The following is a 21,132-nucleotide window of genomic DNA, read 5'->3' as shown; positions in this document are numbered from 1 at the left end:
TTTAATTTTTTTCGTCATTTTTTCAGAGCCACCCTTAGCCAGCAAGACCCAGTAACCACAGAGCAGACAGAAACAGCTGCTTTGGAGACACCAGCAAGCACTTTCTGATGTTACCAGGCTTTAGCTGCTGCAGGGACCTGATTTGGAGACTCAGATGGAATGACCTGAACAGGCAGAGCTGCTCCCTCAAGCCGCTGCCTGTGGATGGAAAGAGGAGTGAAGGGAGCAGACCTGCACCTCCCTCACCTGCTGCAAAGGGATGTTTTGGCAGCTCAGCCCTCTTGTGTGCTCTGTGCCTCAGTTTCCCCATCTATAACCTCACTTTGGACAGGGTTTTGAGACAATGAAGTGATGCCATGCTTGGCCTTATGACTCTGCAAAGCAGGAATATCCACTCGGGATGGATGTTGCCTCATGCTTGTCGTCTCCTCTCTTGCCATAGCTCCAATGAAGCTGGTTAAAACCAGGGCACCAGAGCCATCTCCTTGCCCTCCTCCTGGCTGCCCCCATCGTGTGCAGGGAGAAGAAAGGGCCTAGCAGAGGTCCTAATTTCAGACTTTCCCACTTGCTCCTCCATCTTTCCTTCCCTAGTTTGCAGGGACACCAAAGGAAGGGTATTATCACCCTCTCTTCCCCGCTGCAGCCTTTCATTTTCCATCTGTGTCTCTTCCCTGACTGTCTGAAAAGAAACCATCTCCCTCTCCTTTGCGTCCCCGCACCGGTCCAGCCGCAGAGACGGGGTGGGCGAGTGCATCACCTCTTCCCTTTGCTGCTTGATTCGAGGGAGGGGATTCTGTCCCTCTACTCCGATGAGACCCCCCCCCTCCCCGGAGTACTGTGTCCAGCTCTGGGGTCCTCAGCACAGGAAAGACATGAACCTGTTGGTCCTCCAGAGGAGGACGCAAAAATGATCCAAGGGCTGGAACACCTCTCCTATAAGGACAGACTGAGAGAGTTGGGGTTGTTCAGCCTGGAGAAGAGAATGCTCCGGGGAGACCTTACTGTGGCCTTTCAGTACTTGAAGGGGGCTTATAAGAAAGATGGGGACAAACTTTAGCAGGGCCTGTTGTGATAGGACAAGGGGTAATGGTTTTAAACTAAGAGAGGGTAGATTCAGGCTAGATATAAGGAAGAAATTTTTTACGATGCGGGTGTTGAAACACTGGAACAGGTTGCCCAGAGCAGTGGTCGATGCCCCATCCCTGGAACCATTCAAGGTCAGGTTGGATGGGGCTCTGAGCAACCTGATCTAGTTGAAGACGTCCCTGCTTATGGCAGGAGGGTTGGACTATATGACCTTTAAAGGCCCCTTCCAACCCAAACTATTCTATGATTCCTCATCCTTTGGCTGATTGACAGAAAATGGACAAGCTACAGCCCCTTCATGGAGGAGGCTGCTTTGGGGGTTAAATACGAGCTGGAGATGGATGCTTTGATGTCCTCCTTCATGGATGCTGGAGTGAGATGCTCCTCTCCCCAGGGAGGACGCAATGGTGTGAGCAGATATGTGCTCTGGTCAGAGGTGGTGAGAGTTTCTTATTACTGATACAGAATAGCCTGATTTCGGTGACCAGGAGCTGCCATGACGTGGGTTAGGGTTATGCAAACCTGCTGAGAAGGTGACAGGCATGGAACAGGAGCCTGCCTGTTGATGGGGGCAGCATCAAGTTGGGCAATGAAGACCCACAGGGTGGAACTTCATCGGGGTCAGCGTAGGGTCCGGGGTGATTAGTGACAGTGTTTATAGACAGCCTGATGAGGGGGTGGGGATCAGATTGCCCAACACCACCCAGGCACCAGGGATAGCATAGCATGGCTCAGTGAAATCAGAGTGGGCAGAGAAAGTGATAACGAAAGATTAGAGAAGAGGGAAGTGCTGGGGAAAGAGGGCCTTGGGGCGCAGGGACAGCGATGGTGGGGCCGACGTCCTCCGGTTAAAGAGCTGGTCCAGGGACTGGAATGTTGCTCCTGGCTCTGCCCTAACTGCTCTTCACCTCCTCTGTGTATTGGGAATGGGGCTGTATTGCAGATCTGCCTGAGATCCCCAACTCAAAGCAATAGTGGAGCGTTAACCTGGATGAGCATCCCTTATTTTCTGCGCTCCTCTCGCTGATGGGAGCCAGCCCCGAAGCACAGGGCAGCGTGCTGGGCTCCAAGATGTTTAACAAAACACGCACTCTGGCAGACTTTGGCTTCCCCTAAAAATGCTGCCTGTGGACTCATGAACAGCATTTCGAGCTCAGGGAGGGAGCATCAGGTGGGAAGGACCATACTGGCTACAGCGTCAGGCAGGTACCAGAGTGCTGCCCACAAACCAGCTGGGAAACGGGGCTTGGGAAGGCAAGAGGGGAAATTGCTGCCCCTGTTGAAATAGGAGCGGGTGGCAGTCCCAAGTGGTTGCGCAAACCCGCTGCCATGTTATCCCAGCCGGGGATGCACTGACCAGGCAGATCTGTGCCCTCCCTGGGCTTTGCAGAGCTGGGGGCAGCAGCTGAGTCATGCGGGGAACAGGGAGATCCCCAAACCTCCTTTTACTAAGTTAGTCTCAGCTTTCCCTTCTCCTGGTCTGGGTTTTTGGGGTACTGGGGACCCCAACTCCTGAGCGCATGGAGCACCCTCCCCCTTTTTCTCCTCCCCCATGCCATTGCCCAGCCTTCCCCTTCCCTCTCTGCTTGCCAGGGACCCGCTGGAGCGTGGCCGGCGCAGAGCTGCTGGCGCTTGGCTGCCTGCACCACCGGCAGCTCGGGCTGCTCCTGCCGCGGCCGGGCAGATGGCAGGCAGGGCAGGTCATATCCTGCAAAGCGACCCAGAGAAAGCCACGGCAAGATGCTTTTGTTTTGCTGTCCGGAGCTTCTCTTTCAGGTTTGGTGTTTCCAGGGCATCGATGGGTCTCTGGGAACGGGAGCAGCCCTGGTGTGGTAAGGGAGGTGTCCCACCCTCCTCGGAGAGGGCTCGGGGTGGCTGGTGGTCCCCTGTCCTGCTCTGGATGGATGTGGGCAACCGAGTCCCTGGGGAGAGGCTGGATTCGGCACTACAGCTTTGAACCTTTCAGTGATGAGCAACCACATGGTAAGTCCCGCAAAGCAGGAAAATAAAGAAGAAAGAACCAAGTGGGACAGAGACCAGGGAGAAAGGAGGTGATGGAGATGACAGGGTGCAGTGAGGAGGGAGAAACACAATCCACCCAATTGGGTACATAATTTATTTGCCCATTAGCTATTAATAAGCCAGCCTTTTGTATCAAGTCTCCTGACGTCCTTGTAACAACTTCAGGCCTTTCTGCAGAGCATCACCCTTTCTGGGTGTTCCTGTGCCACTTGCCATGCTAACATGATTCTTGATATGTCCCGTGCCTTCGTTACCACTATTCAGCTGAACAAGTAATTAATGAGATTCCCCATTACTGCAGTGTAACAGTAACCTCTGGGAAATACCCATGAGGCAGTACCACCTCCTAGGGATACTGGGCATGCATGGCTTTGGGTAGTGCTTCAAGGATGAGGTAAGTCTTTGGGGCTTCCTTGTGAGTTGGGTTAAAGCAGAATGGCCAACTGATGACTTGGGCAAGCCATGGACCTTTCTTTCCACCACCTGCTGTCCGTGATTACTACAGGATTGGACATGGTACCTGATACTGAGATGCAGATCAGCTCAACATAGCAAGGAGAGGTGGAGAAGACCCATCCATCCTGGTCAAAAAACCTCATGGCTACCCTGCAGCCTCCAGCATGTACCTTCCTCCCATTCTCCAAGCAGAAGATAGATGGGCTTAACTCATCCCATGTATTCTTGGGATAAAGATGACCAGAACACCATATCCTAGGCTTGGAAGGACCCATCAGAGCAGCCAAAGTCTCCTACAGCTGGCTCTTGGTGGCTCAGGGGACGAGGTTGGTCTTTGCTAATGGGAAGACCCTTCTGTGACCTTGGGGTACATCACCTCTTCCCTGGCATTGCCTGATGCTGCTCAGAGCTGAATGAGGGGATGCTTTTTGAGTTTGCCCACAGTGTGGGATGCTCAGTGCTTCCTGGCAAACCCCTTGAAAGGCTCCCAGGGCCTCCGTGGGACATGGAAGAACCACAAGTCAACCGTTCCCCAAAGTATGGGCTTTATGTCCCCTAGGCATTGCACAGGGAAGAGCAGTGAGGCCAGGACCCAAGCCTGAAGCCATGCAGCTCCTGTTGAGGCAGCAGCATGCCTTGGTGGGACGAAGAGACTGGACCACAGCCCACATCTGGGCAGGTAAGAGCTGCTGGACTCTTTGGTGCCTTTTAGTCTTAAAATGTGAATGTTGCTTCTTAAAACAGGTGTCGCTGCCAGGTGGGAAGCTCTTAATGTCAAGGGGAATCCCTCCTCCCATGTGTGCGTTGCCCATGGAGCAATGGGGACAAATCTGGTCCCATGTCATGAAGCTATCACTTGTGGGGGTTCAGCTCAGGAGCTGAGCTTTTGGGGGTACAACCCCTCTCTTGGGGCTGGTGGCTGAAGAGTTTGGGTTTGTTAGGGGCAGTTGTTACCCCTGTGTGTGAAGATGCACCACAGCCCTGCTTGCAGCACCGTGTTTCTTCCCCGTGTTTCCTTTAAAGCCAAGGACAGCAAGGCAAGGTAGGGTTTCATGAGGGTATAGGATTTCCGAATCTGAGTCTTTCCTGAGACAAACTCTTTCTAATCCTTACCTGTGTGTCAGAGACGCACAGGCACCGGCCACATCCATAACCACCCAAGATACCTTTATTGCTTGAGGAAGGGCTGTAATTTAGGCTGGCTGAACTGGGCTGCAGGTGAGTGACTGGTTTTAATTTTATCTACTGTGCTTATAAATGTCTGTACAACATTGATGATATAATGGAAATGTAACTGAGTCCAACACCCATGGAAAGTTCCCACCTATATTAAGCCACTCCTTTTATTTTACTTTATTATCACTAGGATGTGGAAGAATCACCTGGTTGAAAAGGTTTCCATTTATCTCCAGTTAAAATGGTGCTTGGCTCATGGTTTTATACTGAGTTGTGCTGATACAGGATTTTTGGATGCTCTTGGGTTTGTGCCTGAACCCAGACAGATACGCTCTGTGCTTTGAGTATTTACAGCCTTTGTTTCTCTTCCAAGACTTAAATAAAGTAGTTACTCTTGGCTGTGATCTTTTTAATGGGTTTGAATGCTTTGCAAGTCTTCCATTAGAAAATCATCAGCCGTTGCAATCTGCTTTATTGGAGCATATGCAAGAAACATTGAAGACATTGAAACACACACAAGGAAATATTAGTTGCCTTCAGCCTGCTGAAATTAAACCATAAGGACCTGGACTGAAATAATTCATCAGTATTTCTGACAGGCTGAAATCTATGGCTGCCAAGTAGTCACTTAAAGCCTGAAACAGCAGCAGGAGCATCCGTTCTATCAGGATGAATTAAATGGGGAGGGGATGAGATGCAGAAGTAGACGACATCAGATTCAGGCTGCAATAACAAGAGTTAATGGGAGCTTTCTTTTTAGGTTGGCTTGGTCTTGCCTGGAAGTAAAAGGGATGGTTTAGGTGATCCTGGGGGACTGAGCATGGGAATCCCCGCTGCACAAAGCTGCGCAGCACTTACCCCAGTGACGCAGGGCAGGGTGTGGGGAGGGTTAATGGGAATATTGGGTCAAAACTGTTTCTAGTTCCAGTGGATTCAGTACAGTTTGCATTTAGTGGTGAAGAATAACATACAATTTTCAGAGAGTCTGGTTTAGGTTGTCTTCCTAGGTTCGTGCAGGAGCACAGACAGAGCTGGTCCCGGTGCTGGCTCAATGCTCTCTGTGGCTCTCACACTAACGAACACTTCCATCCTCCAAGCACCAAAGAAAAAGCGCATAGAAAACCATTCACTGGGGGTAAGGGTTGAGTGGAAGGACTCAGAAGGGGCCAAAGAGACTTTCCTTGGTTAGTATTTGCTTTGGGTTCAAGGAAGCATGACCCCAGAGTTACTCCATAAGAGTTGTTTCATGTTTGACGTGTGATGAGTTTCACAGTCTCCGGGGGAGGCAATCTCTGTAGAAATTGTAGAAATTTCCATATACAAACAAAGCCTCAACCAAATAAAGCCTAATTTTTAATGGGGAAAAAATTATTGTATTGCTGATTCCCAGAGCAATACAGCTTGACTTCCTCAGCTGAGCTGTTCCCTTTGCAAATCCCCCAACCCTGAAATGGCTTCAAACTGCAGCTTTTACAGCCAAGATTGTGTGTCTGTGCCCCCATGAATGATTTCCCATTGCATCCCAAGATGAAATTCAGCTCATGGCATGCAGCTGGGAAAACCATGGCTTTACCATGGTCACTTAGGTGGTATCCTGGGTGCAGAGGGGGGACCAGGGCACCCCATCCCAGAGCAGCCGTACACCCCTCTGGGCTTGACTGCCATGGGGCTAGACTGTATCCATTTGCAAAGGTCATGGGAAGGAGATCGGAAAATTGCTCCGAGGCAAAATCAAGTCCAAATTCTCATGAGGAGCCTGGGGCTGCGGGGGGAAGATGACCCCAAGGGGCAGCTTTTTGCTTTGTCTGAGCTTTGAGATCTCCTTTTCCCCATGGCCAGGGAGATTTTCCAGACCTGATTTTTCCAGGATGTTGTTTTCTTTTTATTTCTTTTTATTTCCTTGGGGTTTTTCTTGAGCAGCACCTCTGGGAGACCCCGACTTTGCGTGCCCTGCTGCCGGGATGCTGCTGAAAGGGCTCAGCGCAGGCTGATCTTGATATTTTCCTTTCCCAATTCAACGGCACAGCATGGAAAGCTGCCCCAATTACACAGGCTGGAATAAAGCTTGAGGGAAAGGTTCAGCATCCCAAGCTGCTGGCAGGAGGATTCGGGATGCAAGCGAGGGCCGGGGACAGCTTTTGGAGGTCAGTCGGGAAATGCCCTGGCTGGTACTCGCCCCATTCCCGTGTGCTTGGTCCCTTTCCAGGGTGATGCTCTCATTTTTGCCTTTGCTTGCGAAGTTTTGGGGAAGGAAGGCAATGCTCTCTGCAAAAGCTGGGGAAAGAAATGGAAAGAGAAATAGCAGTTTCATCCTGCCGGCAAAGCGGGCAGGGGCTTGAAACGGCAGCTCAGATGCCTTCACTGAAGGCAGTAGGTGATGCTCGCAGCCCTGATGGCTCTTTGGACTAACTGAGGGGTTATGGCGAATCCAGCAACCTCTGCTCTGCGCCTGGCTGGGGCTGTCCAGGGTATGGACAGGCAAGTGTTGTACAGGCAAGGTGTGACACCCGCCCACAGAGCTTCAGAGAGGAATGGGCACCCCTGGCCACAGTGATATAAAAACAGGATGGAAAAAGCACCCAGAGATGCCGTTCCTGCTCCCGAAGCTTTGGCAGTTTGGGAGCTCCCCTCTGCAGCTAACGGCAATTAAGCTCCCCAGAACGAAGGATTTTCCTGTGCACCAGGACAAAGTCAGGCCCAGACGTTGGCAGCAGCCAAGGAAGTGCCCGGCCAAGGGGATGCCTGGTCGGAGGAGCCCTGGATGTCTCCACCTGGCTGGTACCTCAACATGCAGCCATGCCGGTGGGAGCAACGGAGGGTCCCGATTCTTTGGCTTCTCCTTCTTTTCAAGCAGGTGTAAATGAATGGGGTCCCTGTGAAATCAGCACCGTCCTGGCTGAACATGGCAGAGCATCCCAGCAAGCAGCCCTGGGTGGGGGGGACAGAATGGGCCACGTCTGAGCATCACCCCCTCTTCCTCCACTCCGGGCTGCTCCTTCCTCACCCTCGCTTGGAAAGCAAAGGCCACGTACGCATTTGTGGACGTGAAGGTGGTGAGTTGGGATCCCAGATGCCACTGCTGCTGACAGGCAGGACCCAGCGAGGGAGAAAAAACCCATTTCAGGCACAAGGAGAATGAGGGCAAGGAGTCCCACCGGGCTCACGTGGGTACCGGCATCGCCTTTCCGCCCAGCTCAGGAGAGGTACGAGCATCCCCGTGCTGCTGCGGCCATGCGCCCGCAAGAGGCGAAGGGGCAGCACCGCCGGGCAGCCCCCGGGCAGCGGAGCTGAAGGAGGAGGAGGATGGAGGCAAGGGGACCGGGCACCCCACGCGTTGGAGGAGGATGAGGATGATGCAAAAGCCGGGTTTGTTGCTCCCTTCTTCTTTGCAGCAGCCTTCGCGGCAGGGTGAAGTTGGGGGTGGAGGAGAGGAGGGTTTGGTGGGTGGGTTTGGGGCATTCAGGTGCTGCAGTCCTTTTTTGTTGGGTATTTTTTGGGTGGTCGTAACCAGGGGAGAAATTTAGTTTGTCCTTGGAGGAAAAGGGAGGGTGAAGCGTTCCTGATTGCCGGGTGTGTGCTGTGAGTAACCCCAGCTTTGCCAGGAGCTGGAGGGTCCCACTGGCATTATCTCAATCACTTCAAGTCTTAAATACTTTTTGCTGCCCGGTCCAAATTATAATGTCCTCACCTGGACAGGACCATGGGGTCACAGGTTGCTGTGATGTGCTTGGGAGAGCTGCCCTGATCTCTGCAGCGGCTCTGGCTCAGCACACGAAGCCACGAGCCACGAGTGACACCGGCACCCCAAACCCGTTGCCACCGGCTCTTTTTAGCTGTTGTTGTAGCAAAAATCAGGATCAATACAGGTATCCATCTGACCCGATTAGCAGCTTCCTATTGCTTTCCATTTATACCATATATCCATTTTTGGCTCTGGCCGACAACCTCCTAGCAGGGTTTGCTGCCAGTGCGGATTCGGGGCAGGGGAGACAAGGTCATTTATTTGTCCCTAGGAGCAGACTGAGGTTACAGTGCTGAGCTCTGGATGTTGGGTCAGGGTGGGAGGGGGGGCCCTGCCTCTATCCCAGCTCTTTCGGACAGGCTAGGAAAGTTTCCCATCGATTCAGGATCAAATTGTCTTTATCGCGTTACAGCCGCGGTAAGCAGGAGGGTGAGAGCGGGGAGGATGGCTGCCTCCTCCCGTCCCCATCCAGGCGCCCTGACGGAGCCGGGATGCTCAGCGGGGGAAAGAGGTCACTCCATGCACCCGCACGTTCTTGCATCTCTTCTGGTGCAGGCTAATCAAAGCACTTTACAAGTGATTTGTGTCCGTCTGTCCATCCGCCAGCTGCTTCCTAAAGCGTGTCAAACACTTTGCAGCGGCAATCGCTTCACAAATCCCAGCGGAGAGCAGACCACCAGCATCCAAAAGCATCCCCAAAAGCCACCACAGCACCCTCCAAGTCAAAAACCCATTTAAATCTTTTCCTGAATCAGGCTAAAACCCTGACTCCGAGCACGGGGAAGATGAGGAGGGCTCAGCTGCAGCAAAGCCTGGCCCGGACCCAGGCTATCACCAGCTCCCTTCGGCGAGCAGCCTGCATCACCACAGAGCTCATTTCACCCCATCTGGCTTTTCCTGCTACCCACGTTGTTCTGCGGCAGCTTTTATGGGCCATCCGGTGCGGGACCATGTCAGCTCCTTCCTAGCAGGGACTCACCCTCACTTGTTATTAAATTACATCCTGACCCGGTTAATCCATAGCTGATTAATTTTGGACTCTATGGCTGGGTATCAGAAAGGTTTCATCTGTCTCATGGCATGTACTGTATGTACTGGGCTCTCTGTTAATCTGATTTTTTTTTTCAATATAAAAAATATGGGTGGAAAAATCAGAATAAGGTATGCAAACTGGGGAGGATTAAAGGGGTCCGGCTGGGCACGCTTCTTTGCCTGTCACGGGGGTCAGCAGCGAGGGACCCCTCCATCCCAACACCAGGAATCCAGTTTGGGATCTTCCTCCTGTGCGTCTTTTCCCGCAGGGCTCCTGCTTGGCTGTATAGCCCAGCTCTGGGGAAACTGAGGCACGGAGATGGAAGCAGCCCATAAGAGTTGGTGGCCGCTGGTTCAGGCTGATCATTTCTTTGCTGGTGCAATTTGTGGGTTTAAATATTGGGGCTCATCCTGGCCCCCCCTTGCCTAAGACACACTTTAACCTCTCCTTTTAAAAGCAAAGGTCTTGCGTAGGGGGTTCAGACCAGGCTGCTCCCAAGATCTGGGCTTCTTTGGTGCTGTAGGGCAGGAGAAACCCTGGGCTCACTCTGAGCCACTGTGTTATTTCAACATATTTTGGCCCCTTTTCCATTTCTCTGCTGTTCCCGTGCTGAGGACTTGAAAGTGGAGGCAGCTTTTGCCAGGCCCCTATCATCCCCTCGAAGGTTTGAATTACTCTTTCCTATTTTTTTATCATTCATAAACTACCAGAGTCTCTGCTCCTGCTTATTCCCTCACAGCTGCACATATTTGCCTTGAATTTAAAGAGCTCGATTTGCAAATGTATCTCCCGAGGAGGGGGATGAGCTGCAAACTTTTGCAGGATCTTCCCCAGCAGCAAACCCAAAAGCTCCTTGTTTTTCTTCCAGGGATGGTTCCTGCCCTGCTCCCAGCAGTGGCAGATGCCCCATCCACCTCACTTAGCCTCCAAGGATGCTCCATGCCTGAATCAGAGCTCAAATATTCCCTTAATTATCACCATCCCTCGTTTCATTAGCCTCAGTGCCAGGGCAGCCCGTCCGCCTGGAGACGGTCCATAAATCCAGCCCTAAATCGAGGGCGTTGAAGGGTTTGGGTTGCGCTTTTGCATATTGCACCGCTCCAAAATCCAGCCCCCCCCCCCCCGATGCTGGGGCGGTTTGCTAATTGAAGGGCACTTCATGCAGACCTGAGAAATAAGAAAAATTCACCCCAATATCTCAAGCGGCTGCAGAGGTGCCGTGGAGCCAACCCAGCTCCAGCCAAGAGCTGCATAGCTGAAATAGTAGTGCTGAACCCCAGCTAATTAGTTCTGCTAAGAAAGAGGAAAATTAGCAGGGGCTCATTACTGCAGTAAATTGCTCTGTGGACTGAAGCGCGTGCCTGGCGCAGAGCAGAGCCCAGCAGACGCACTGCTTTGCAGAAGTCTCTGTGGGCATCATTTTGCTTGAGAATTAGGGAAAAATCAAATTAAGTGCCATTGCTTCGTTACATGGGAGCAGCTATGGGGTGTGCAGGACTCCTCCTGTCTTCTCCTCCTTCTTCCCACCCTGCTCTAGTTCATCCCATGTCCGATCACAGAGAAAACAGGTGTATTGAGCTGGTCAGTCCTCTGCCCTATTCCCAACAGGGAAAATTAAGCTCCCTGTGCAAACACGGGTCCAAGCAGTAATTCAGGGACCTGCTGCTGCAAAAAAAAACCCCCTCCTTTGCCAACTAATCTCTCTTTGCAGTGGGACAGGCTGTGGGGTGTGTTTTATCTCCCCTCCAGCAGCAGAGCTGTGCGTGCAGAGCTGCTGGGCAGCGATCCCGTACCAGCGCTTACTGGATGCCTGTCCATCCTGGATGCAGGACACCCTCGGCAGCCAAATTTGTCCGTGGGATAAATCCCAGCAGAGCTGGTGATGCCACGAGCGCGGAGCAGAGGATTAGAGGGAAAGAAGTACAGGAGGAGGGCCTGGGGCAGCCCGGCTTGGGGCGGGGGGGTGGTGGTGTATTTAAATCCTTAGGGCCAAAAGGGTGTTTAAAGTCACCTTGGTTGAATGCAAAGGCAGAACTTTCCCGAGGGTGGCCAAGGTGTAGCCGAAATCTCCAGAGATGAGTTGTGTAACCGTCCTGTTTCTTGGAGGCAATGATGTTATTCCGGGCATCTCCCCCCATACCTGTCTCCCCTGGACCATAACCCTGCTTTGACTTCAGGGATATTCCTCTTAACAGCAGGTTTTTGCTAGAGCTGACTTTTCAGCCCCAGCCCAAGCCAAATCATCGGCTCCCGTGGATGGTTTTCATGCTCTGGGTTTCCATCTGCCGCAGATGCTCTTTGCCCAGGTGCAGGATGCGACCCTGCTTAGTGCCAGGGAGGGTTGGGGGGGGGAATCCCCCAAAGAAGTCAGGTTTTGCCCACAAACGCCATCACCCTGTGGTCAAAACCATCCCAAAGCTGGATTTGGAGAGGAGATGGGCACAGGCTGAGGCTGAATTTAGGTGCCAGGAACATCAATTTAATGCCTTTTTGTTAGTAGATCTCCAGCTACCTCACCAGAGGTGGGTAAATATAAGCACCGTAGTCTATACGGGTGCAGAAGAGGGTCTATAAAATGATAACCCAACCCTGAAGGGCCTGATCAAAGGTCTGGATAATATCGTGTCCTGTTTCCATTGCAGATGGCCAGAGAGGAGTATAAGATGCTGCAAGCCAGTGGGTCCCAGGCTCTCCTCCGGGACAGGGTGGTTTAATGTGCTCATTAACACCACAGGGGGAGAAATAGCTCAGAGGACAGAAAAGGATGCTGGAGGGAGGGAAATTGAGGTGACCGGGTCCCTCAAGAGCAAAGGAACGTCACCGTGGAGGAATTCAGGCTGAAGCACATGGGTAGAAATGTGCCACCCCCTCCTCTGCTTTCCCCAAATGCGGAGGCCTGGGAGGAGGAGGAGGAGATGAAGGAGGAAGAGGAGGAAGAAGGTGGGAAGGTAACCTGGGTGAAGGTAAAGGTGGAACCCAGCCCTGTCTGAGGCCACCCAATAGGGATGAAACCACCCTGGAGCACCCAAGGCAAGGATGCCCATCAGCATAGCAAGCCCCGGAAAGGAAAGAAAGAAAAAATGGGGGAAGCAAAAAAAAAAAAATCCAGTTATTTCAGTGAATCGTGCCAACCTGCCTGGTCCCGTCCACCCAGGGCATTTATTTATTTATTTATCACCAGAGGTTATAAGCCCAGCAGTGCTGGGGTCCGAGCCAGAGGCCGGCCGGCAGCCAGGTGTGAGGAAGGGGCACGTCCCCTCTCTCCCTCGTCCCCCGCCGATGCCCTCCACAGGGCTATGCCAGCCATACCTGCTGCTGCAACCCATCCCAGCCACCCCGGGGGGGGATGGAGATGTCCCACGTGGCGGTGGCACCATGGCCGTCCCCTCGTGGAAAGGAGCCCGCTGTCCCCACGGCCACAGACAAGAGGTAGGTGGGCGACAGGGGATGCTCCAACCCTTGGGCTTTCCTCTCCCCTCCTCTTTTTAATATCATTATTATATATTAATAATAAAAAGAGCCCTATCGCCTGCTGTAAATCTCTCTCCCGGTGCCAGCGGCGTGTGGGTCCCCGTCCCCCCTCTCCGCCTCCCTCCTGGGGACCGGCTCAGACCTCACCATATCACGGACAAGACTTGTCCTCACTGGACCATCCGGAGCATTATTGGAGATTAAAGGTGGCATCCGCCAGAAGGGCATGTCCTCCCCCGTCTCGCTCGCTGACGAGTGGGTGGGGGCAGGAGGTGGGTGGCCGGGTCCCCTTTCCCCAGGCGAGTGGGGCATGGGGACAGGGTGTCCCTTGCACCCTGCCAGCCCCCTTTCCTGATGGACTCCCGGCTCCTTTTAGGGCCCCCAAAGCAATGGCAGGGCCGAGGCTCCAAACCGCACCAGATCCTGCCGCTGTGCCTGCCAAAGCCCGTCCCCGGCGCGCTGGGCTGCCAATTATACAGTGAATCAAATAGAGAAGAGCCTTTTAAATGACATTGCCTGCGTTATCCCAAAGGGACCTTTCAAGGGTATGGCTGGACTTTTTTTTTTTTTTTTATCTCCGCTTTCCCTACACATCCCTATGTGTGTTAAATAACTCTCTTCCCAGATGCAGAGAGCATTGGTACTTCCATGCCTTGTGCGGGTAAGTCCCCGTAGCTGACGGCGTGGGAGGGCTACAGGAGGAATCGCCTCCTTTCTCATCCCAGTACAGGGGTGGTGGGGAGGGGATGGAATGGGAGAGAGGCTCAGCATCTCTGATTTTCTAGAAAAACCTTGAAAATGGCCATTGTTCGCCCCAGGAGTACGAAGAGTCGCTGGGGATGAAAGGATGACGGGTGGAAGGCAGAAGGGAATTGCAGACAGGGAGGTTTTGATGGTTGCAGAGGGGCTGGTGGAAACCACGGCCCCCATTTACTGGGATGAGATGGGCAAAACACAAACTCTCCCTCAAAATGACCTTTCTCTTTCACTGTCTCTCTCCCTCACTTGTTTTTTTGTTATTATTTTCCCCAGCCAGGGATTTCAGCTGAAGGGTATTAGTTAATCAGATTCTGGGAAGCAGATGTTAGGTGATTTAGGAGGAAAAAACGAGGCAACTTTCTAGTTCAAGCCTCCGCTGGAGCCCGGACCGTGCGTTGCAAAGCTTTGGGAGGATGTTTTGTGGCTTCGGGCAGTGCCATTCATTTTAGTCTAAATTTAAAATGAGATGGATGAGGCGGTCTGGAGGTTCAGGGACAGGTGGGGCACCTACCTCCAGTGTCAGGGACAGGCAGACATCAGCACGTTTGGGGGCTTTGAAGGCAAAAAAAGGAAAGTCAGAGCCCTGCTTCCCTTGGGCAGCTGCCCCAGGGGCTTGAAATGGAGCTAAAAAGCACTTTTCCATGTCCCAGTGGGGAGGATGAGCCCAACTTTCCACTCTCAACCCTGACAATAACATGCAAATCGTCCTGTCATAGCTTCATGCCTCAGTTTCCCCATGAGGGATGATGTTGGGGGCCTCAGTTTGATGTGCATGGGGGCTCCAGAGCAAAGCCAGATTTCAAGATATCATGATTTCTTCTGTGACCAAAAGTCTCTAGCTGAAGCCATCCTACCAAGCAAGGGCTGGGGAATTTTCTTGCCCGTGGTGCCAGCGTGCAGTATTAAGAGTTAAGCACACTTAATGCTTAAAATACCAAGATCATCTCACGGTGCTGACTTAGGATGCAATTTCATGGTCAGCTTTAGCTACTCTAGCTTTGCTTCACTGTCAAGAGATCTCCTGAGCACGTGGTTCCCTCCGGGCTCTCCCACCAGGACAGAGGTGTGGTGGGTCAGGTCAGCTCACCCATCCAGCTGAACACTAAACTCTCCCACTCCCCTGATTCAAGCTGATTTTCTTTATTTTTTACTGATTTAAAAATCCTTTGGGGGGGTTATAGTAAGAAAAAATAAGAACACAAGAGGGCAAAGATATGTGCTGCTTTTCCTTTTTTCTTTAATGCTCATTTTTCCCTCGAAAGATTCAAAAGAGCTTTGTTTGGGCTGGGCTTATCGCAGTATCCCTTTGCCTGCATCCTGATGCTACGTGGGTGCTGAAATGTGAGTTATCTGCAGCTCTCAGTTGCTGTCTCCCCACAGAGGTTGTGTTGCACTTTCTGCATCCCCCCTTGCTCTGATGCTACATCTCACCCTACCCCCAACAGCTTTTCAACAGAGCCACCGAAAAGTCAAGCCTGAGCTGAATCCAGCCCCACGGAGAGCTGCTGAGCCTTGGGCATGCCTGAGCAGGACATCGCTGGGGCTGGAGGACTCGGTTTTGGAGGCATTAGGGCTCCTCAGCTTTGCAGCACGTTGCTTTGGGGGGCAAAACCTACTGCTGCTGCTTCATCCAGGCATCATTTCTGCCCCGTTGCCCCAAATGTTCGTCTCTAAATGTCTCCCAAGTGGGAAAATTGGCACAAAACCAGCCAGAAGCAGCTCTGTAGAGATGGATGCCTAAGAACAGCCACACTCCATGGCTTTTTTTTAAGCAAAGAAACATGATCTTTTGAGTAGCTTATGATAAATTGTGGGATTTGTCCCCAAATCCAGAATCTCATGACTCTGCTGAGGGAAGAGCGAGGTTGAGCCCTCATCTGGGTTATGGATGCTGGCTCCTGTATTAAGTTTTGCTTTTGGGGTTATAATGCTGAGAGCAGAAGAGGGAGGATTTGTAGCAAGCTGGGATGTTAACATCTACTTCTGCAACGGATTTGGGTTTCTAGCTTGTCCTACTCAACTTCACCAGCAGTGCATCAGCATGGATGGATGAGTCCGCTTCTGGGGAAAGGGGAAGGAAAAACTTCAGAGCCCCAAATGGCTTCAGTTAAATAGGGAGGTTGAGGCACCGGGTGCAGCTCAGTCCCCGTGGACAGGATGGGTCCCTTCCCAGCACCTGGTTGCATGAAGCAAAGCCTGCAGTGGAGAGCATCCCCTTCACAGGACCGGCCCCAGCGCCGCTGCTGCTCCATGCAGACGTGGCCTAAATTGCATTGCTATTCTTGGCAGTCGAGGGCATTTGGGGTTTTTTCGCTCCCTCTCTCTGAACTTTGCTGGGTAAGAAAGCCAGTGTGCCCTTGGTGATTAGCAGTCACGCAGAGCAGCTCTGCATGTCCTTCTGTGGTTTCTCATGTCCAGAAAACACATCTGTGGGGGATAGAGCTGGAGGGGAAATAAATCAGGGGGTTGAATTTATTTGAAAAGTGCATTTGGGGGCAAATCTCCCTAGAACCATTCCCCGTCAACCTCTAATTTCTGTTCGTGCTTCTCCCTGAGGCAGGACAGGTAATTTCCCAGCTCTGTAACTTGGCCTGGTCCCTGGGCTCCTCTTTGACTTTGCCTCCGAGTTCAGTACAACAGCAGCGGCGTGTCGGGGAGACGTGCACCCAGGAGGTTTTGGGGACATGGAGCCCATTGCTGAGTGCCTGACAGAGCCGGTCTGGGAGAAAACTCCAGCCATGGCCTGAAAGATGCTCTCCAAGTGACCTGAGTGCTTATTCCTCGTCTTCTTCCTGTGGCTGGGAATATCAGGTCTATCATGAAGGAGGCCTAGGAGAGCTCTGAAGGACATCACCTCGCCCACTGCCTGCCCCAAAATCTGGATGAAGACAAGGGGTCCCCATTCGTTCCCCTCTTCACACAGAGCAAAGGGGTTCTCCAGGGCTGGTGGACATGTCCTTCTCCTCCTGACCTGCCTTCATCATGGACTGCACTCCCCAAATCCCAGCGTGGCCCCTAGTTTGGGAACTGCTTTCTGAACACCGGTTGACCCAGCTGCAATGTGCCCAGGACCTCCTGGGGTTTGACCCAATGCCTGTCCCAGCTGGAGCAAAGGCTGCTGTCAGCCAGGACACCCATGTTTAATACCTCCAAATCCTGCTCCAAATTCTGGACCCACACCTGGAAATGTCTGAAATGACCCCTTACTCTGCAGGGCTGGGATTGCTGAGGAAAGGCTGGGTGGGACACCTGGGTTCACCCCCATCCTCTGCTACTGCCTGGCCTTTTATCCTTGGGTGCTGTAAATGGTATTGGGAGGTTTAATGACAATAATGAAGCCATGCCAAAAGGGCTTGCAGGATCCAGAGATGAATGACTTGCTGGAAGTATAAGGTTTTGCCAGTCAATGAAATTAATGTTTCCATTAAAAAAACACAGGCTTTTCTGACCTCAGGTTTGTTTTATTCTTTTCAGTCGAGCCAAGTGATACACATGCACAATTCAGCTCTGTCTCCCTGTCCGTTCACTTGCAGATCCTCATAGCGTGGGAAAGACGCAAGCTGCCGGCATCCGACCCGGGGATTTATGCTGCTAATCTGATTAGTGTATGATGGACGTGTCCAGTTGGAAGGAGATGGAGGTGGCACTAGTCAGTTTTGACAACGCTGATCAAATCGTGGAGGATCCCTGTTATTCAAATGACCTCAGTCCTGCCAGCCAGTCGCGGAAAGGCCATCCCAGCTGCGCCAACCTCCTCTCCAACTTGAGAATCCTCATCAACAGCGAAAACGCCAACAATGAGACCATTTTCTCCAGGTTCTCTGCCGAGTTCAGTGAGCACCTGGTGGGGGAGAGGGTGGGCATGGATGAGGGGGACCAACGAGTCATCATCAACATCGCTGGGCTGAGGTTTGAGACACGGCTCAAGACCCTCAACCAGTTCCCTGAGACCTTGCTTGGGGACCCGGAAAAGAGGATGCGTTACTTCGACTCCATGAGGAATGAATATTTCTTCGATAGGAACAGGCCCAGTTTTGATGGGATCCTGTACTATTACCAGTCTGGAGGGAAAATACGGCGCCCGGCCAATGTCCCCATTGATGTCTTTGCTGATGAAATCACCTTCTATGAGCTGGGTGATGAAGCCATGGACCAGTTCAGGGAGGATGAAGGGTTCATCAAGGACCCTGAGACCCTTTTACCAACCAATGACTTTCATAGGCAATTCTGGCTGCTCTTCGAGTACCCTGAAAGCTCCAGTGCAGCCAGGGGTGTAGCTTTGGTCTCCGTCCTGGTCATTGTCATCTCCATCATCATCTTCTGCATGGAGACCTTGCCGGAGTTCAGGGAGGAAAGGGAGTTTAAGTCCACCCAGGAGCTTTCTAAGAATCTGACAGACACCTTGCTGGCCCACAGTACCTTCACAGACCCTTTCTTCGTCATAGAGACTGCCTGCATCATCTGGTTCTCCTTCGAGCTGTTTGTCCGGTTCATCGTGTGCCCCAGCAAGACTGAGTTCTTCAGGAACATCATGAACATTATCGACATTGTGTCCATCATCCCCTACTTCGTGACGCTCACCACCGAGCTGATCCAGCAGAGCGAACTCAACGGGCAGCAGAACATGTCCTTGGCCATCCTGCGGATCATCCGGCTGGTCAGGGTCTTCCGCATCTTCAAGCTCTCCCGGCACTCCAAGGGGCTGCAGATCCTGGGGCAGACCCTCAAGGCCAGCATGCGGGAGCTGGGCTTGCTCATCTTCTTCCTCTTCATCGGCGTCATTCTCTTCTCCAGCGCCGTCTACTTTGCAGAAGTGGATGAGCCGCAGTCCCATTTCTCCAGCATCCCTGACGGCTTCTGGTGGGCCGTGGTCACGATGACAACTGTTGGCTATGGAGACATGTGTCCCACCACCTTGGGTGGGAAGATCGTGGGGACTCTGTGCGCCATTGCAGGGGTATTGACCATTGCGCTGCCCGTCCCCGTCATCGTCTCGAACTTCAACTATTTCTACCACAGGGAGACAGAGAACGAAGAGAAGCAAATTCTGCCTGGGGAGGTGGAGCGAATACTCACCAGCGTGGTGACGGGAACCGGCAGCATGGAGTCACTCAATAAGACCAATGGGGGTTACCCTCGAGACAAGGCCAAAAAATGATGGTCAAGGCCATGACGGGACTGGGCACTGTCAGGTGGGATTGGCTGGATAAGGTATAAAACATCTGCACGCTGTGATTTTTTTTTTTTTAAACCAAATGTGCTGCTGCTGCTTTTTTTTTTTTTCTAGACATTTTTCAATCTCTGATTTCCTGTGGCTATTCAAATAAATACCATCTTTCTTATCTCTCTTCCCTGCCCATCAGTCTGGTTTTTATGATTTGATGCTCATCTGCTTGACATTTAGCTTCTCTGTCCATGGCGTCAGAGCGGAGTTTCCCATATACAGAGATTTCCCCCATTTACCAGAGGGGAAAAAAAGGGCAAAATGATGTGAAATGCTTTGCTTGGTGGTACCCAGCTGTCCAAGGATGAAGATGGAGCCAGCTCCCTGCTTTTCTTAATCCTTTTTAAATAGTTCCTTCCCACCCACCGCTCAGGATCTGGGGGCTGACCATTTCCCAGATCTGGGATTGCTCTGGCTGAAAAATAAGCTGGTAAAAAAAAATTAAAAGTTATATTTCTAGCTGGATGACTTCCCTGGTCTGCCTGCCTAAATAATTTGGTTGGCACAGCAGGGTGGGCCGTGATGGATGGGACCAAGCCACCAGGTGAGGGGATTAGGAGGAGAGGGATGGTGACCGGTCATGGTGGCACGGCCACCAAAAAAGATCCAGGGCACCGTGGCTCAACACCCACTGGGGCTTCTGATGGAAAACTGTGCTCTGAGAGAGGGAAGGGGATTTGTTCTGCAACAAATGCTTGTCTCAGGGGTTATCTGGTGTACAAGTGCCCTTGGGGACGAGCCACCATGACCTTGTAGCTTTTATTGTCACTTATATTGCTGCAAATGGGCACAGACTAATGAGGGCTGACATTCCCCGACAGCTTGGCTTTGCATTGTAAAAAGGCACTTCTGGTTTTCTAAAACATGCAAATTTCCATCAGCAATTTTGATGGGAGAAACCAGCAACAGATCATTTTGCCGTTCTCTCTAGTGCCAGCAGGTTTCCTTCCGACAAAAACATTTTGTTCCAACTTCACTGTTTCACTTGGCTTTTTTTGATGTTTCTGCCTACATTAAAATCACAGTTTCTCATGCAGTGTCTACACATCCGCTTTTATATCCCACATCTGTTATACTTGATGTCTCATCTCCTAAAGGTTCGACACGATCATTACACAATGTGCCAGCATCTCTGGTTTGCAGTTTCATTCAGAAAGGACCGGTGAAAGATGGATTCTTTTAATTCCTGGTCTGATGGAAAATGCAAGTTTGGGCTTGCTGGGATTTTCCCCATGGCAGAAATCCTGCAGCCCTGGTCTGGGGGGTTGTAATTTTGGGACTGGGGGTTTTTTTGTGGACTGTCTTTCTGCAGTGAGGTCTTTTGCACTCCAGGGAGATGGCTCTAGGACATGACCAGCACAGCTCCTTCAGGAGAGATTTTTTCCCTCTGGGAGAAATCCCACTTTTCACCTGCTCTCCATGTTTTTTTCCCATCCCTCCATCATCTTCTTCCCCACCCCATCCCTTGTAACCCCCAGATCATCATCCTGGACAGGAGGAGGAGCTGGGAGAGCTATTTAATCTCCTTCCCACTGTGTTCAAGTTCTCACCATCTGTGGGGATGGCTGGAGGAGGCACAGCTGGGCACAGCTGGAGACCAGCACCCTGAGACATCCCCAGCTGCTCTCCCTTCACCCCTGAATTCTCTCCAGCAGCTCTGCCACATCACTCTCTTTATTTCATAGCAGGTTCTTTCTCCTTTTCCTCTAGAAATCTTGAACTTTTTACATTCTTTTATTTTTTTGGCACTCCCCAAACTGCACTCCCAGCCTGTCAAAGCTGAAGCACTTTTGGTGTTTATTCCTTGGAAGTCACCACGAGAAACCCTGGTGAAAAGATTTGGGTTGGGAAACATTCAGCCTGCTCGCTATAAGCACATCTTCACTGCTCCTGCTCCCTTAGCAAACGGGGACCAAAATGGTGCTGGGATGGATGGATGGATGGATGGATGGATGGATGGATGGATGGATGGATGGAAGGACGAACAGCCTGATTCTTATTAACTTGTAAACTTTATTCTCAAATAAAAGAATAGATGCTTCAATGTCTGGCATGCAGAAAATGTTGTTTATTTGGACTCAACCTTTTGTTCTTGGCTTTGTGCTGTTCCACGGGAGCTGGTCCCCAACTGGGAATCATCAGGTGGGGGGGTTGAGACATGGG

The 21,132-nt window shown here is 51.8% G+C and overlaps 1 protein-coding gene across 4 annotated transcripts; it reads left to right on the top strand.

Annotated features, from left to right (window-relative positions):
* Positions 1 to 4,683: 4,683 nt before the first annotated feature.
* On the top strand, positions 4,684 to 20,927 carry KCNA10 (potassium voltage-gated channel subfamily A member 10). Of its 4 annotated transcripts, none has more exons than XM_052815434.1 (2): positions 4,684 to 4,782; positions 17,279 to 20,927. In XM_052815434.1, the coding sequence occupies exon 2, from the start codon at positions 17,353 to 17,355 to the stop codon at positions 18,901 to 18,903; it is 1,551 nt and encodes a 516-aa protein (XP_052671394.1). In that variant the 5' UTR covers positions 4,684 to 4,782; positions 17,279 to 17,352; the 3' UTR covers positions 18,904 to 20,927. The 4 variants fall into 4 exon arrangements, with proteins under 4 accessions (XP_052671394.1, XP_052671395.1, XP_052671396.1 ...); XM_052815435.1 differs by lacking the exon at positions 4,684 to 4,782 and adding an exon at positions 7,122 to 8,106; XM_052815436.1 differs by lacking the exon at positions 4,684 to 4,782 and adding an exon at positions 12,676 to 12,944.
* The last annotated feature ends 205 nt before the right edge of the window (positions 20,928 to 21,132 follow it).

Source organism: Harpia harpyja, chromosome 19, assembly GCF_026419915.1.
Source record: "Harpia harpyja isolate bHarHar1 chromosome 19, bHarHar1 primary haplotype, whole genome shotgun sequence".
NCBI classification, from domain to species: domain Eukaryota; kingdom Metazoa; phylum Chordata; class Aves; order Accipitriformes; family Accipitridae; genus Harpia; species Harpia harpyja.
Note: the sequence above shows the minus strand (reverse complement) of the source record. Positions and strands in the feature narration are given on the sequence as shown.

Bases quoted from the DNA above. Each gene is read 5' to 3' on its own strand.
- KCNA10 (XM_052815434.1), top strand. From the start codon at position 17,353: ATGATGGACGTGTCCAGTTGGAAGGAGATGGAGGTGGCACTAGTCAGT.